The following is an 18,051-nucleotide window of genomic DNA, read 5'->3' on the forward strand; positions in this document are numbered from 1 at the left end:
GCTGATAGGGAGGAGTTTGACGTTAGGAGTCATAAAAGTTTCTGTTGGCTGGGGCCCGTCAGTGGGCATGGGAATCCAAATAACGATTCGTTTAGTAGGCTACTTTTTAAAGAGGAAATATGTGAAAAACATACCATCAAAAAATATACGATCAAAACAGAGGAGGAAAAAAAAAAAAATAGGTTGCAGTTATTGCAAGTTGTGTTTGGAACAGATTTCTGTACATGATTTTCACATGCCCCTGCTAAAAAAAAGGTCATCCAAAAAGATCATCTAGCCTGGTCTTAGCTGGTCAGCAGGCTGGTTATAGACCAGCAAAGACCAGCCAACTAGCTAGCAGATAATTGGCATATTTAATAGCTGTATGTAAAATCTAAATTGTTTGAAAATTTGACTTTTCTCCTGTAGAACATAAAATAAGATATTTGGAAGTTTTAGGGATTTAGTTTGTTTTGTCAAAAGCATATATATATATATATATATATATATATATATATATATATGGTACAGGATTTTTCTCCATATAGTGGGCTTCAATGGTGCCCGTGAGTTCGAACTTCCAAAGTGCAGTTCAAATGCATCTTCAAAGGGCTCTAAACAATCCCAGCAGAGGAAGAAGTGTCTTATTGGTTATTTTCTAAAAAAAAAAAAAAAAAAAAAACTTTTTTGACCTCAAATGCTTATCTTGTCTAGCTCTGTGTGAACTCTGTGTTAGGGTATGTCGAAAAACTTCCATCTCATTTCTCGGCCAACTTCAAAATGATCCTACATCACTGCAGAAGTACCGACCCAGTGTTTACAAAGAATCGTTTAGAGCCCTTTCAAGCTGCATTTAAACTGCATTTTGGAAGTTTAAAGTCACAGGCACCATAGAAGTCCACTATATGGAGAAATATCTTGAAATGTTTTCCTCAAGAAACATAATTTCTTTATGACTGAAGAAAGAAAGACATGAACATTTTGGATGACAAGGGGGTGAGTAAATTATCTGTACATTTTTGTTCTGGTAGAAATCATTGTAATATATATTGATTTGCTAATAATAAGAAATCTTTCTTGGGAAATATTTTTGTGCAGACTGATTTTTTTTTTTCAGAAATGTTTGATGTTTAGACATTCAAACAGCATTTATCTATCTATCTATCTATCTATATATATCTATATCTATATATATATATATATATCTATCTATATATATATATATATATATACAAATAACAAGGTAAATGGTGACAGGATTTCCATGTGTGTGTGGATAACTTCAGTCAATCATTTATAAGTGTCAGTAACCTGATTCTTAAATATTCTGATTCATGAAAATCTGGTTCACTGGAGTCATCCGTTTGGAAACTGGACTACCTTGTTGAGTCCACTACAAAGACTGGCTCATAGTCAGAGTTTGTTTGTGAATCAGACTTGCTTTATGCTTCACAGTAAATTCATTATATTAATATTGTTGATTGTTGTACATTATATTAATATTGTTGAGTTCTATAAAAACGGTTACTTATTACTATTCTAACCCTAGTCGACTTATCACAGTGGCAATAGAAGAACTTGTTACAGAGCTGTAGCTGTCTTGAAATGTCCTCCAGTGGAATTAATGGGATGTGTGTTTACATAAAGCATTTAGTCATGAAAAGAGTTCTAGTTTGCTTCATTTACATTGACAACGCATAACAGGAGAGATTACTACAAGGTTACATATTCTGAAATCAACTGACAGTTTAAATTTTACACCCTTTCTGTTTAAATATGATGCTGACTTTGCACCTCTGCATAATATGACACTTAGGCTATATGTTTGCCCTGAGCTGCAAGGTGCTGCCCAAATTCAGTATTTAAGTATTACAATTTTAATATGATATTGCAATCTTTGCTGTCTTTGCAAGCTTTAAGAATACATTTATGTGGTCTTGTTTGGGCAAGAAAACAGAAGCAATCCATTAGTAAATAAATGAAAAGGAGCTTGAATGAGTACTGAGAAAATAACAGTTACTCTGGCTGCTAATAGAAAAAGTTTGATTTAGTTTGCACTCACACGTCTGGTCACATGTCTTTATTCAACATTCTCAGTCACATGCATTTAAACCTTTTTACTGACTCCACACGGCTCCACACACTGCACATACTGTCATTCATTATCTCTGTTGAGAGGAAATGGGAGATGTCCTCGTTCACAGTGAAAGCATAAAATGGCTCGTATAGAACATAAAGAGCACAAACAACACACTGCTTTGTACAGGATTGCATGGGTTAGGATCAGCTTTATTAGTATTAGCACAACTGAGTATCAGATATCATAGTTACATTATGTGACTTAATGTGAGTATCATAGAAATAAGGCAAAATATATGCTAGGCATATATAACACATTTCTTCCAGTTTTCTTCTTTTTCTTTCCACTTTTAGTTATTGCTGCTGACTTTAATTACACACTGCATCTGTGGCCTTGTGTGAATGGGACAGCTATTTCAGGCCATGGTCACATGTGTTTTAGTTTATGAGTTATGACTCTAGTTTAGTCTGGTGTTTAGAAAGTCATTAAATTTTAATATAAGCCAGTAATGTTTTGAGAAGCACCAGGAGCAATATAGTGATGTATTTATATATTTTTGCCCATGCACACCACAGTGATACCAATATATAAGGCCTCTTTGATGATGTATTTTTTTAGTATTGAAAACTTCGCTTCTTGTTACATGAATACACTAATGACATTAAACAACTTGTCAATACTTTAATTTAATATGTACTATGGGTTGTATATAAACACTAATAAATACTAATATTTCACAGTAAATACACATATATGTATATATATTGAAATTATTAAACCCCCTTGACCTGCAAGACATTTTGCTACAGAGAACAATTTTTTTGTCAAAACAATTCAGCAATAGCATCAGGGCACTATTAGAGAAAGTTTATTAATACACATTTAAGTAATTCTGAGATCTTAAGATGATGAATAATGAAAAAACAAATCAAAAAACAAATAGGCTCATACTATTTCACAATAAATGCAGCATCTCTCTAAATAAATATATTTTTTTTGTGTGTGTGTTTATATATATATAAACACACACAAAATAAGAGACATAAATAAATAAATAACACTTTTAGAGAAAGTTTATTAATGCATATTTGAATAATTCTGAGTTGATGAATAATGAAAAAAAAACAAAAACAAAAAACAAATAGGCTCTAAATGTTCATGTTCAAAATGATTCAACCCCCAAAAGTCAAATTTGGTGTAGAGTCTTTTATTCTTGAAAGCCACCAATAAATGATGCTTGGCAGTGCTTAGAAGTTTCTGTCACCTCTCTACTGCAATCTTGGCCCATTCCTCGCCTGAAAAAGCTTTTGGATCACTGATAATCTTTGGTTTTCACTTTGTCATTGCATTCTAACAAATTCAACCAAATATTTTTAATGGGAATCTATAGAACTATAGAACATTCTTTGACTGATCCTTGAACCAAGCATAAGTAGATTTGGATGTTTACCTTGGGATGATTGTCCTGCAGGAAAGTCCATTGATCATTAGCTTCAGTCTTTGCACCACAGGCATCACAATTCTTGCCAAAATGGCCTGATACATCTAAGAATCCAAGATGTCCTTCATACAGTAATGATTTCCACTTTTATGCAACAGTAAAACACCCCCATGACAGAACTAGCCCACCTCCATGTTTGACCATGTAGATGGTGTTCTTCAGCTTTTAAGCTTTGCCCTTTTTGCACCAGACATACTACTGATCCATAGGTCCAGAAAGTTCGAGTTTGGTCACATCAATCCATAAAACATTGTTCCGGTATGTCCAAATGAATTTTAGTATGTTTAAGTCTGCCTTTTTTTTCTTCTTGGTCAAGAATGGTATTTAGCAAGATGCCTCAACATGAAAAACAACATCTATTGTTCTTCTTCTTATACACTGCATTGAAATGTTTTTCCACCATTCATTAGATCTTGCAAGTCTTTGGCTGTACATTGCAAGTTTTTCTCAATTGCTCTGATCAAACATTTTATGATACTGTGCTTTTTTTGTTAAACACCCTCAAAGGTTTTCTGGTACAACACATTTTAAGCTAAGGAATAAGGCTGCCAGCTGTGTCTCTAGGAACTTTTAATGTCTTGGAAATCTTCAGGTAGCCTTAGACTTTCTAAAGTAATAAAATTATTTATTCTCTATAGCTTTTGCGAGAGCTCCGCTGACTTTGCCTTATTTGCTGCTCAGCTTCAACACATGCATGGGCTAACTGTATGTATGTGTAACAGCTCAAGCTAGTTCTGTTTTCTAATAAAGTTTCTAAAAGTGTAATTGTATTTAAGGGAATTTTGTTCCGCACCATACAAATAAGTGACTAAAAACAGCAATATTGAACTTGGGTTAAATAATTACGACATAGCTGTGTTATTAAAAAAAATCGTAGAACTTAAAAATATTACATTATAATTTGACATTATCGCTTTTAATATGCCAGTAATGTGTTGTAGATGCAATCTTATAAAGATCTGCAGAAAAGCTTGTATTTGTAAAGTACTGCAGTCTCTGGGGGGTTGAATATATATAGAAACAACAGCAAACCTGTCATGTGTCACTAATATGTAAAATATATGCATGGACAGAATATTAATTATCTTTAAACAAACGGTGTGCAAATTACATGATGCCGGAACTGAAAACAAACGCTGTAAGACACGTCAGCTGAAGCTTTCGGACACATTTTACTGACGCACCGCTCCGGCTTCCTACTCATTTCGGCAGTCAGGTGTACTAACTGCGCTTCCCTGCGTCTTGTAAACATTAGGTATACTATATATTTACATGGATTTTTTGTGTCAGTAAAGTGCTGCTCATCTGAAGTCAAGAAGCGGTCTGTTTATTTCGTCATTCATATAGCATTTTGTTCATTGATTCTTTGATGTCTTGACTTGTCATGTGGTATGTCCTCATATTGCAAGGTAACCATGAATCAGTATATTTTCTGCTTCTATACCATCTCATACTTGTGTGACTGTCACGTTCTGAGTATGTCCGACAATCAAAATGTGCTGCATAATAATGTCTCGAGCTAATATTATTTGTTTTGTTTACTCAGCTTAACGTGACAAGAAAAACAAGCTATTTTTTCTTCATCATCTGTTTCGTTAAGTGGTTTCATGTCAGAGAACTTCTCTGGAGTGGAATGCACATTTTCCCTAGTCTTGTTATAGTGTTATACTGTTGTTATAGCAAACTAAAACTATTTTTGATATTTGAAACAAAACAAATGCTAGCTGAAACAGATGTTAAATCTATCTATCTGTCTGTCTGTCCATCTCTATCTATCTATCTATCTATCTATCTGTCTGTCTGTTTGTCTGTCTCTAACTATCTATCTATCTATCTATCTATCTATCTATCTATCTGTCTGTCTGTCTGTTTGTCTATCTATGTATCTAAACCTCAGCTAGTTGCCAAGGCTTGGAATTTCTCATTTTTGTTTAGTAACTTCATGTACCACCATAATAAACTAAAACTGAAATAAAAATGAATGAATACAATAATAAGTAATTTAATGTATTAAAAAGAATAATATTAGAATCTCAATGATGTTCAAGTTTTTCACAGACACATTGGTGCAGCTGTATTCATTGTTTTATTTATTCATTTGTTTTTTATTATATATTTTTTTACACAGGTGTTTTGAGAAGATATCTGGATTGATGCCCAGCAGGTTAAGATGGAACTGTCTGAATCTATCACACACAAGAACGGGAGGCAGCGGAAGCCTGTGGTGTCCAACCCAGACATGGGAGAAAGGGAATCCAAGCTACAAGTGGAGGGTGATGAGGAGGCTCTTCTACCAAACTCAGACAAGGCTGATGGACAAACAAAAGCGAGTCGTGGAATTAAAGGAGAACTGGGCAATGTGGCCCTGTTATTATTTTTGTATGTACTTCAGGGCATTCCCTTAGGCTTGGCCGGAAGCATTCCTCTCATCATGCAGAGTAAGAACGTTAGCTACAAGGACCAGGCCTATTTTAGCTTTGTCTTTTGGCCCTTCAGTCTAAAGCTGTTATGGGCTCCCCTGGTGGACTCGCTTTACCTGCGGCAGTTTGGCAGGAGGAAGTCGTGGCTGGTGCCCACTCAGTACCTGCTGGGTCTTTTTATGCTTTACCTATCCGTCACGGTTGATGGAATGCTTCAGGCAGATGGACAAAAAGGGCCGGATGTAATCACTCTGACCGCGGTCTTCTTCATGCTGGCTTTCCTCGCAGCCACGCAAGATATTGCTGTTGATGGCTGGGCTTTGACTATGCTGTCCAGGGAGAATGTAGGTTATGCTTCCACTTGTAACTCTGTGGGTCAGACGGCTGGATACTTTCTAGGAAATGTGTTGTTTCTGGCTCTGGAGTCTGCTGATTTCTGCAACAAGTATCTGAGGTTTGAGCCTCAGGAGCGGGGCATTGTAACACTCTCAGGTATGCTTAACAACTTATATTCATTATATATAAGTATTATTATTATTTTTAAAGAAATTCATATTTTTATTCAGCAAAAATGCATTAAAATGAACATGACAGTAAAAAATTGGAAATTGTTACATAACATTTTTATTTTAAGTGTTCTTTTGATGTTTTTGTTCATTAATGGATCCTGAAAAAAAATGTTTCTTTGGTTTCCACAAAAATATGAAGCAGCACAACAGGAATAAATAATATTTTTATAAAATCTTTTATTTTTCTTTCTTTTTCAAACTAATTTCACAATATTACAGTTTTTACTTTTTAATTAAATTAATTAATAAATTATTAATATTACTTAAATGCAGTTTTGGTAAGCATAAGGACGTCTTATATATATATATATGTGTGTATGTTTGGTGTTTCTGAAAGAAGCCTCTTCTTTCTTCATATATACATACACTGTCATTCAAAAGTTTTGGATTGGTAAGATTTTTTATGTTTTTTTAAAGTAGTTTCTGATGCTCATCAAGGCTTCTTTTGTTTGATTAAAAATACATAAAAATTTTAATATTGTGTAATATTATTGCAATTTAAAATAGAGATTTGTTTGTTTTAATATCCTTTTCTTTATTCCTGTGATGCAAAGCTGAATTTTCATCAGCCATTACACCAGTCTTGTGTCATATGATCCTTCAGAAATCATTCTAATATGCTGATTTATTATCAATGAAACAGTTGTGCAGCCTAATATTAATTTTTGGAACCTGTGAATTAATATTAAAATTTATAAATAATAATAATAATAAAAAAAAAATAGTAAAAAGTAAAAAAGAACAGTGTTTATTTAAAATAGAAATCTTTTGTAACAATACACGCTACCGTTCAAAGGTTTGCGATCAGTCAGTTGTTTTCTGTCTTTTTTTGAAAGAAATTAATACTTTTATTCAGCAAAGATGTGTTAACGTGATAAAAAAGTGATAGTAAAGACTTATATTGTTAGAAAATATTTCCATTTTAAAGATTTTTGAACTTTTTATTCATCAAAGAATCCTGAAAAAGTATCACAGGTTCTGAAAAAAATATTAAGCTGCACAAATGTTTCCAACACTTCAGCATATTGATAATTAATCAGAATGATTTCTGAAGGAGCATTTGACACTGAAGACTGAGGAGTAATGGCTGATGAATATTTGGCGCTGCATTACATGAATAGATTCCATTTTAAAGTATATTAAAATAGAAACCCGGTATTTTAAATCTCAATAATATTTCACAATATAACTTTTTTCTGTATTTTTGTTAAAAAAATGCAACCTTGATGAGCATAGGAAACTTTTTAAAAAAATCTTTAAAAAAAAATATTTCTTGAATAAATTTAGGGTGCCTTACCTCCCCCCCCTAAATAAATGAAATCTTGTAACAAGAGATGCAGGTTTACTGATACTTTGTACTTTGTTCTGTTCTGCTCTCTTTCAGATTTCCTGTTTTTCTGGGGGATTGTGTTCATGGTATCTACCACTCTGGTTGCTGTCTTGAAAAAGGAAAACAACAAACAGCATCTTAATAAGAAGAAGCCTAGAGAGGAGACACAGAGTGTTATGGAGACTTACAAACTTTTGTTGTCTATAATTAAAATGCCCACTGTCTTTACATTCTGTGCCCTTCTGTTGACTGCTAAGGTAATGTCATTTAGTCAAGCCTTACCTTACTTTTACTCTAGTTTTGATTCCTGTAACTTTATAGTTATATGTAAATCAGTCTCATTTTTTCCTCTTCCTCTCTACTTTCAGATCGGTTTCTCTGCAGCTGATGCCGTGACAGGGCTAAAGCTAGTAGAAGCTGGGGTTCCTAAAGAGCAGCTGGCTCTACTGGCAGTTCCCATGGTGCCTCTGCAGATCCTGCTGCCTCTAGTTATTAGTAAATACACAGCTGGACCACGTCCACTTGATGTTTTCTACAAAGCTTTCCCATTCAGGTACAAACAAAATCAACACACGTGCCCTGACTCTTGACTGATTCTTGGCTGTGATGTACACAAGATTTGATACAGCCACATGTGTAATCATTAGAGGGAATACATGCATCGGCTAAAGTAATGGGATACCTGTGGCTTGTGTTCCTCAAAGGCTGCTGATTGGTCTGGAGTATGCCCTGCTGGTCTGGTGGACCCCAAGTGTTCGGCAGGAGGAAGGCTTTCCAGTGTATTACTATGCTGTTGTGCTGCTGAGCTATGCAGTACATCAGGTTAGTTTATATTAACTTTGTCAGCAGTTTGATCAATGACTTTTTGTTAAGGTTCATTAGTTAACATTAGTTGAGTACATGAATTAACACAAATTAAGAATGAACAGTACTTATAGAGCATTTATTAATCTTAATTAATGTTAATTTCAGCATTTACTATTATTCTATAAATAGTATTATACTATAATATGAATATGCTATAGATTCAAATTGCCTCATCAATCTGCTTATATTTTAATAAGTATTATTTTAATTATATAATTATTATTTTAATGGCCTGTTACATCTTGTGATCCATAACTTATTATAATAATTGAAATATAGCTTTGAAAAAAGCTTAAAGAAAATGACTTTGGACGTTTGGACATATTTTTTATTATTTTAATAACTTATAATATAAATAAATATTATATTGTTATGGGTTGTAACATCTTGTGATCCATAACTTATTAAAATAATTAAAATATAACTTGAAAAAAGCTGGGGGAAAAAAGTGACTTTGGACATTTGGATTTTTTTTTTGTTTTTATTATTATTTTAATAAATTGTTACTTATTGTCATGGATCACAAGATGTTACAGGCCATAACAATATAATATTTATACAAATTATTAAAATAATCAATATAATAAAAAAAACAATAATTAACTGGAAAAAAAAAACATAATTAAAAATATAAGCAGCAAATTATAATGGAAAAAGCAGAAAAAAATAATGACTTTGGACACCAAATGTACCTGCAATTATAGAATCTATTTATTAAATATAGATTAAATGTATTAAAATTATTTATTTATTTGTACATATGTATACATACATACAGTGTTACAGTGATATATTACATTATGTTTTAAAATACTCAAATTAAGATTAGTTACTTTTTCTGATTATATGATTGCCTAATATAAAAATACCTTTTTTTTTTTCTTTTTAAAAGAGTCTGTTTCTTATATATGTTTGGAAAGTCTTCCAATTTTTTGGAATCACACACACAGACCAGCCATAATAATATTATTATAATTCTAAGTTTAAAGTGATTAAGATTGTGTGTATGTGTGTGCACACTACACTACACACACACACACACACACATACATATTGTGTACAAACAAACTTTTACTTTGGATATGACTAATCGCGATTAATCAGTTTGACAGCACTAATATATACCCATATAATAATATATTATTGTTGTTTAAATTATTAATTGTTCATTAAAATCAACACACTTGTTGGGTAACACATTTTACAATAAGGTTCATCAGTTAACATTAGTTAACTACATTAGTTAACACGAATTAAGAATGAACAGTACCTCTACAGCATTTATTAATCTTAGTTCATGTAAATTTTAGCATTTACTAATGCTTCATAAAAATCACAAGTTGTGTTTGTTAACAGTAGTTGATACACTGTGAACTAACCTGAACAATGAATGACTGTATTTTTATTAACTAACATTAACAAAGATGAATAAATAGTGTAATAAATGTATTGATCATTGTTCGGTCATGTTAGTTAATATTAACTAATGCTAACAAATGTCACTGTATTGTAAAGTGTTAGCATTTATTGTGAAATGTGTTTCTCCACTAGGTGGCACTATACAGCATGTATGTTGCCTGCATGGCTTTTCATGCCAAGGTCAGTGACCCTGTAATAGGGGGCACCTACATGACCCTTCTGAACACTGTGACTAATCTAGGTGGGAACTGGCCCTCTACTCTAGCTCTATGGCTGGTAGACCCTCTCACCTTTAAAGAGTGTCAGGGAGCCCCAGGCCAGACATGCGGCTCGGTTGAAGAAGCAGGGGTAAGCGTTAAATTGAATCATTCTTTGAGGCATTTGCTAATTGGTTATGCTTAACCTATTTTAACCTGTTCTTATATTGTCTTCAGCTCTGTGTCAGAGAGGGTGGTACATGTGTGACAACATTGGACGGTTACTACGTTGAGTCTGTGGTGTGTGTTCTGATCGGTCTCTGCTGGTGGATCTTCTTCGGGAAAAGAATTAAGCGGTTACAAGAAGAAAGCCCCTCTGCGTGGCATTGCAGGGTTGCCAAATAGCATAATCTCAACTGGACTCTTGTCTCTTGTTTTAAAGTTACTCCATGCCTTGCCCTCTCTTTTCCTTCTCTGAGTGACGACTTATTTTTGTCATGCTACAGCAGGCCTGTAGACAGGCTTTAAACACTTTGAGGACTGAAATAGTAAAATATACTGTACTATCAAATTTTTAGCATAACTGTTCCATTATTCCCAAGAATTAAAGCTTTAAGGCCAAATTTGAATCTGTACATCTAGAAATGGCACTAGCGTATGTGTGAAGTACACGATACAAAATAGCGGCATGCCATTCACTGCTCTATTTAATCAAGCATTTGTCTTAGAAATACTTGAGTTCCTGTGCCTTGTGGTTTTGCGTTTCTAATATCATACACATTTCTTCCAACAAGACTGTACATGATCATACATGATATACAGTTGAGGCCAAAAGTTTACATACACCTAAAATAAGAGGGATCATACAAAATACATGTTATTTTTTTATTTAGTAGTGACCTGTATAAAATATTTCACATAAAAGAATTTTACATATATGTCCACAAGAGAAAATAATAGTTGAAGTTATAAAAGTTTACATACACTTGATTCTTAATACTGTGTTGTTTCCTGGATGATCCACAGCTGTTGATGCTCCAAAAAATAAGTTATGCATTAAGAACCAGGGGTGTAAACTTTTGAACAGAATGAAGATGCGTACATTTTTCATATTTTGCCTAAATGTAATAATTTTTTTCATTTAGTACTGCCCTTCAACTATTATTTTCTCTTGTGGACGTATATGTAAATGTCTTTTTTAATGTGAAATATCTTATGATCTTATTGTATGGTCCCTCTTATTTTGGTAAAATAATTAACATTTTGCAGATTCTGCAAGGTGTATGTAAACTTTTGACCTCAAGTATATGCATGCAAAATTCACATTTCAGCTTTTATGCTTTATCTCCAGAAAGACTTGATTCTAATTGAACTCTTCAGGTGGAATGTAAATATTAATACATTATAGACCCAAATTGCCTCATCAGTCACATAATTGTGAATGAAACTGGTTGTAATGCTATTGAAATTGGTTTTAGAGGTGGAAATGGTTTTATTATGTTGTTTTCTATTATGTTCAGTGTCGGTTTCTATTATGTATATAAATCAAATGACCTAGCTATCAATATAATGTATAGTGAAGAAAGTTAACTATAACTTCTGCAAGGCCAGGAAAAAAAAATAATATTGATAGCAGACTATATTTAATTTCTTTTTTGTATTTTTTCTTTGTTTTTCTGGCCAGTGATTTTAGTGAAGTTTGAATGTGTGTGACTGAACTTACTATTCATGAAACCAGCTTTGTCTTTTAAGACAACAGATTTTGTTAGCGCAACCAAAACCCATGTCAGCAAATTAATCATTAGAATTTCTGTAAATGATTTAGACTTTTCAGCAGTGGAAAGGAAAGCCTAGAATTTACAACTGTAATGTTTGTTATTGGTTGACTGGGATATTTAAACAATCACCAGCACTTTTACTAAAAGTTGGTTTTCAGTGATGCCGAGGTGAAATTTAAAGAGATTGTGCACCCAAAACTGACAATTATTTAATTAGTTATTCATCTTTTATCATTTTATCATTCTTTTTTTTTTTTCATACTATGGAAGTCAGTGTTTACCGGCAACTGTTTGTTTCCTAACATTCTTTAAGACATCATCTTTTGTGTTCAACAGAAGAAAGAAAGGTTTGAACAAATTCAGGTGACAGTTTTAATTTAGGGGTGCACTATCGCTTTAAGGACTGGCAGCCTCAGTCTCCCTTCACTTTTGCATCATCTTTTTCAATAAAAGTGAACAGTGATTGAGGCTGCCATTCTGACAGATATGTGTTCCATGGAGGGAAAAAAAGCCAAATGAGTTTGACTGAATTGCAGAATTTTTGTAAACTATCCCTGTAAAATACTGTACTGTATGGCTAAATATTTTACCTGCTGTAAAAATTTTCCTCATGCAAATTTCTTTATATTTGTAATTTTCATTAAGTGTTCACCATAATTTGTTTTATGTTGTTTTATAGTGGGAAGAGGGGTTTGAGGAGAGGGTACAGCTGCGGTGACTTTGGATCTTTGTAAATACTTGTTCCAAGGAACGTTTTTATCAACATTCCGAAACTCTATGTAAAAAAAAAAAAAAAAAAATAAATGCATATGTTATATACAAATAAATGAAAGGAAGTTGGATCCATTTAAAACATGTGCATGTAAAATGGAAAACGTTTTTCACTATTTTGTCCTACGTTGCTACCCTTGAACAGTGGGCGTGGCTTCATTTTGTAGTTCTTCCTCTGTAAACAACATGCCGCCAGGTTCGGATCCTTTAGAAGTGAACGAGGAGGATAAGCCCTCCAAAAACGTTATTGCACATATATCACAATTTGCTGACGATAACTTAACGTTTGTCCGGGTAAGTAACAGATTTGAACAATGCGTGTCATTTCATTTTAATGGTGTAGAAATGTATTGAGATACTGCGTTTACGGACTACAAACTGAATATGCCAGCTATCCATGCAAGACGCAATTCATGTTTCATTGTGTTATCTTATTATTTGCATATTTTAATGTGCTTCCCAACAGAGTATAAGCACGTGTCTTGGTCTCGCTGGTCTTCTCATCATAGCAAGAAGCATCAGACTGGTAAATACACAAACACACTCGATGACACGCTTTCAAGTTTAAGTAATGTGTTTATGCTAATACTTCAGTTTTTGTATTTTGCATTTGAACGGATGGTAATAGCTCAGCCTGCAAACAAAAACATTGTAAAACAAACGGGTAGCCACGCCCCAAACGCACACCATTGGTTGAGTTTGGCAGAATGCTGTCTATACTGTTTTACTGATTGGCTAACACACGCTGGCCGCGGCATATTATTGTATTTTCTTACTGTTGGCAGAGCATTGGGCTCTCACAAACAATAGTTATATATATCATGGTAACTAATTTATTGATATCTGTCAGGTAATAGTGATATTTTATGCCTGGTGTTTTATAAAGCTACTTTTATTTACGTTAAAGGGGATGGGAGCATGGTTTCTGCCAGCATGACGGTGTAGTTATGGCATAAACCACCAGAGGTTCCTGATGCCCTGATAGTTCACCCAAAAATGAAAATTCTGTCGTTAATTACTTACCCTCATGTCGTTCCAAACCCGTTAGACATTCGTTCTTCTTCGGAACACAAATTAAGATATTTTAGGTAAATTCCAAGAGCTTTCTGACCCTCCTTACTGTGTTTCTGTGCCTTGACCGTGGTAGGACCCTTGCTGTCTATGGAGGGTCAGAAAACTCTCAGATTTTATCAAAAATATCTTAATTTGTGTTCTGAAGGCGAACGTAGGTCTTACGGGTTTGGAATGACATGAGCCTGAGTAATTAATGACAGGATTTTCATTTTTTGGGTGAACTATAATGTTTTTCTTGTCATATTGTCCTGTCTTTGTTTTGCAGATTACAAAATTTGGCTCCGCAGCTGACATTCCAGCCCGATTCATTGAAAGAAACATCAGCATCAGAGGAAGACTAAGTAATATCACAGAGAAAGGGCTTGAAGTGGAACACATCCCAATTTATGTCCCTTTGGTCAGTCGCCTACTTAGTAAACGTAAGTAACCACACAACCCCCTTTTGCAGTCCTTTAGAAGACCCCCTCACACACTTTAATTAAATATCCTTTCAGTAGGCCTGCACATTATTTCACAGCTGTCACAGGGACCACTGGGTTCATCTGAACAGCTGGCCTCAATTATAAATCAATCTTTAAAAGCCCATTTTTCTTAGAAACTATTTTATCGTTTTTCATAATTGTGTATCTCCTGCTGTGTTAGGAAGCATAAAGACGTTTTTTTCTTGCTACCAAAAAAAGTGACTTTGGCTTTGAACTTGGATTCAGGCCTATTCACTCAAGTCACTGAAGCATGATTTCTCTGTCCCCTCATGCTATTGTTACACTCCAAACCCTGTAAAACCTCCTGTTGTTTCAGAACTTAATCAAATTGCCACTGAACTGATAACATTTGCACATCTACAAGATTGTGTTTCAGTATTTTCAAATTAATCTCTGTAAGCTAGATAATAGAAAGAGGTCGTCAAAAGTAATTCTATTATGAACCAGCCATGCCTTTAAAATGAGTTTAGATGTGATTTAAATGTGCTATACCAGTCACGTATCAACTCCCTGAAGTTTAGATAAGGAGATTATATCAATCAATGTCACTGTGATTCACAGATGGCCTTGTTAAGCTTGACCTCTTAGTGCTTGTACCATATGGACGTATCTAGCTTTCTCCTGTAAACCACAGAGACTAATACTCATCAGGATAGCGTGACCTTATGGGTCTTGTTCACATAACAGTCCTCCCAGACCACAGAAAATGATCCATTCTTTAAATCTTTTAGAAGTCTCGCTGCTTTACACTGGCTCCGTAAACTATTTTCCCATCATAAAAGCACTTTGAAATACAGTCTTGTTGATATAGTGTTTTAAAGGGTCGTTGGCTTGAGATGACAACTCACACTGGCTTCAGCAGGTCAGCCCGTGACCCTTTTGGATGTGCGTCTGGCTGGAGTGGAGCTGACCTCAGAAGGGCAAGACTGGATTGGTCAACAGCTGAAACCAGCTGAGACGGTGTGGCTCCGACTGATCGCTCGACAGAATGAGACCCTCCACTGCCTAGTGTCAGTTAACAGGGTAGGTGTGATTTACTAAATTTGCACAGGGTCAGACGCCACCAGGAAAGTTGTTAGCTTGACAAATGAGAGTCTTAGGGAATAACCTTTCTGGCTACAAGACCCAGTTTTCCACAACAACATTCAAAGAAAGACCTATTTTCTTTTCCAGCTGTTTGTGATTTACTAGATTTTATTTTTTAATTACTCAAACATTTTGACCTTATAAATTTTTTTAGAGCATGGCATGACTAAAAAAAAAAAAGAAGATATATTTAGTATACAAATGACCACAGAATTATGAGATTGTATTAATTTGCATTTTCCAAGTGTAGAAATGTGTTTATTTTGTATTTATTTATTGTTAATAAAGCTTGGGTTTTTCAAAACAAAAAAAAGGTGGGTTCCCAGTTGAAACAATTTGTTTAAATTGGGGTAGACCGATTATCGGTGTGATATTAAGCATTTTTTATGATTATCGGTATTGGTCATTTTCAAAACTGATTTGCAGATAAAATAATTTAAAAGCATTTAAAGAAAGTTTTTGTCAGAGCCCTTGTTATTCTTAATTTTGATATTAATTTTAATTTTTACACCAAAAGTTTTCATACACCATGCAGAATCTGCAAAATGTTAATTATTTTACCAAAATAAAAGGGATCACACAAAATGCATATTATTTTTGTTATGTAGTACTGACCTGTATAAGATATTTCACATAAAAGACGTTTACAGTGCACAAGAAAAAATAATAGTTGAATTTATAAAGATGACCCTGTTCAAAAGTTTGCATACGCTTAATTCTTAATGCTGTGTTGTTAACTGAATGATCCACAGCTGTACTTTTTTTGTTTAGTGATAGTTGTAAGTGAGTTCCTTGTTTGTCCTGAACAGTTAAACTGCCTGCTGTTCTTCAGAAAAGTCCTTCAGGTCACAGATTCTTTGGTGTTTTGGCATTTTCGTGTGTTTGAACTCTTTCCAACAATGACTGTATGAGTCTGAGATCCATCTTTTCACACAAAGGACAACTGACGGACTCATGCAACTATTACAGAGGGTTCAAACGCTCACTGATGCTCCAAAAGGAAAAATGATGCATTAAGAAGCAGGGGTATAAACTTCGAACGGAATAAGGATGTGTAATTTTTTTCTATTTTGCCTAAATATCATATATTTTTTTTTCCATTTAGTACTGCCCTTCAGAAGCTACAGAAGATGTTCTCCAGAAGACAAAATATGTAATTTTACCATGAACTTCAAATTCCAAAAGTTTTCACCCCCGGCTCTTAATACATCGTTTTTTTTTCTTCTGAAGCATCAATGAGCATTTTGTAGATTCTGCAGGGTGTATATAAAACTTCTGATTTCAACTGTTGGCTCTAGAAAAAAAAATGGCAAAAAATTGTGCTTTGTATTGTTATATGCAGCTTCTATAAAATGATTTTTAAAAAATATAGTAATCACAAGCAACTGGAAAATGAATGTAGATTCACTGATTAAAATGTAATAATTATCCCGCCTTGTTGGGACAATAAAACCCTCTCTACACCTGCCCCTAACATTAGCCGAAACTTTATTTCCAACTTTTTGACTATTTCCTTAATTTTTACTGAAAATAAATGCCTTTCCGATATAATATTTTCTGATTCTGATATGAGATGTGAAAAGGCAGATTCAAACTCGGGTCGATCACGTCAAAAAGACTATGCGCTTTATCATCTACACCACTGGAGCTGTTGTTTGGCAACCATCTTTTGTAACGTTGTCTAGCCCAACCACATGTTGGTGGGCGGAGCTATTGTAAATACTGTTATATATTAGATATTAATATTTAAATTTATAATAAATTTAATGTTATTTTCATGTTATTAGTGCACTGAACACAAGATGATCCATTAAACCCACTCTATCACATAGGGCTCACTTTTCAACACCTGTGTGAATGAGGAACTTTTGAGGTATGGATTGGCTAGGACCTCTCCTTTTGTGGGTCTGGACCCTCACTCTCGGATCTACTGGCGTCTCTACAAGCGCTTTCTAAGGGCCGAGAGCAGAGCAGAGAAGAAAGGGAAAGGCCTGTGGAAGGAAGAGAGTCGCTGGGAGAGAGCTGCTAACGTCTTGAAGAACAATATGCTGGTCAGCTCAATAAAGAAACTCTTCAAATGGACATCAGGGACTAAAGAGAAGTGAAATCTTCCTCTTTTTTTTTCTTTTTTCAAAAAAACCACAAAAACTTTGTGTTTTGTATCTATTCTAAAAAAAGTGTATTTATTCTAAAAGTGGTGCGTTGCTGATCTCAGACCTGAACTTCATGGATGAGGTGAGCAGCAATTAAACTTAAATGATTGAAACTTCCATGTGTTTTTCTGCTAATTTTTACTTTGACCTGTAAAGAATGTGTCTCTTCACACATGCCCTTATTTACCCAACATGAAGATAGACGTTCTTAACACATCGCAGTGTTGTGTAATCCATCACATTTTTCATGCTGTCCTACACCTGTAGTGCTGGACACCACCATCATATTCCTGACAACCGGAAAGCCTTTGTACTCTTCCCTCCTCCCATAAATCCATATACCAC

General features: G+C 34.3%; 2 protein-coding genes across 5 annotated transcripts; both read left to right on the forward strand.

Annotated features, from left to right (window-relative positions):
* Positions 1 to 4,722: 4,722 nt before the first annotated feature.
* slc33a1 (solute carrier family 33 member 1) lies at positions 4,723 to 12,397 on the forward strand. Of its 3 annotated transcripts, none has more exons than XM_051135524.1 (7): positions 4,723 to 4,815; positions 5,689 to 6,472; positions 7,934 to 8,136; positions 8,248 to 8,432; positions 8,584 to 8,701; positions 10,298 to 10,513; positions 10,600 to 12,397. In XM_051135524.1, the coding sequence occupies exons 2-7, from the start codon at positions 5,731 to 5,733 to the stop codon at positions 10,765 to 10,767; spliced, it is 1,632 nt and encodes a 543-aa protein (XP_050991481.1). In that variant the 5' UTR covers positions 4,723 to 4,815; positions 5,689 to 5,730; the 3' UTR covers positions 10,768 to 12,397. The 3 variants fall into 3 exon arrangements, with proteins under 3 accessions (XP_050991481.1, XP_050991479.1, XP_050991480.1); XM_051135522.1 differs by having other exon boundaries at positions 4,736 to 4,969; XM_051135523.1 differs by having other exon boundaries at positions 4,736 to 4,881.
* Positions 12,398 to 12,984: 587 nt separating this feature from the next.
* Positions 12,985 to 17,823, forward strand: c18h3orf33 (c18h3orf33 homolog (H. sapiens)). Of its 2 annotated transcripts, none has more exons than XM_051135525.1 (5): positions 12,985 to 13,205; positions 13,378 to 13,437; positions 14,251 to 14,404; positions 15,327 to 15,490; positions 17,386 to 17,823. In XM_051135525.1, exons 1-5 carry the CDS (start codon positions 13,098 to 13,100, stop codon positions 17,656 to 17,658), a joined length of 759 nt encoding a protein of 252 aa, XP_050991482.1. In that variant the 5' UTR covers positions 12,985 to 13,097; the 3' UTR covers positions 17,659 to 17,823. The 2 variants fall into 2 exon arrangements, with proteins under 2 accessions (XP_050991482.1, XP_050991484.1); XM_051135527.1 differs by having other exon boundaries at positions 15,330 to 15,490.
* The last annotated feature ends 228 nt before the right edge of the window (positions 17,824 to 18,051 follow it).

The sequence above is a fragment of the Labeo rohita genome, chromosome 18 (assembly GCF_022985175.1).
Source record: "Labeo rohita strain BAU-BD-2019 chromosome 18, IGBB_LRoh.1.0, whole genome shotgun sequence".
Taxonomy (NCBI): domain Eukaryota; kingdom Metazoa; phylum Chordata; class Actinopteri; order Cypriniformes; family Cyprinidae; genus Labeo; species Labeo rohita.

Bases quoted from the DNA above. Each gene is read 5' to 3' on its own strand.
- slc33a1 (XM_051135524.1), top strand. From the start codon at position 5,731: ATGGAACTGTCTGAATCTATCACACACAAGAACGGGAGGCAGCGGAAG. The intron at 8,137-8,247 runs GTAATGTCATTT...CTCTACTTTCAG, and splicing joins CCCTTCTGTTGACTGCTAAG to ATCGGTTTCTCTGCAGCTGA. The intron at 10,514-10,599 runs GTAAGCGTTAAA...TATTGTCTTCAG, and splicing joins GCTCGGTTGAAGAAGCAGGG to CTCTGTGTCAGAGAGGGTGG.
- c18h3orf33 (XM_051135525.1), top strand. From the start codon at position 13,098: ATGCCGCCAGGTTCGGATCCTTTAGAAGTGAACGAGGAGGATAAGCCC. The intron at 13,438-14,250 runs GTAAATACACAA...TTTGTTTTGCAG, and splicing joins TAGCAAGAAGCATCAGACTG to ATTACAAAATTTGGCTCCGC. The intron at 14,405-15,326 runs GTAAGTAACCAC...CACTGGCTTCAG, and splicing joins CAGTCGCCTACTTAGTAAAC to CAGGTCAGCCCGTGACCCTT.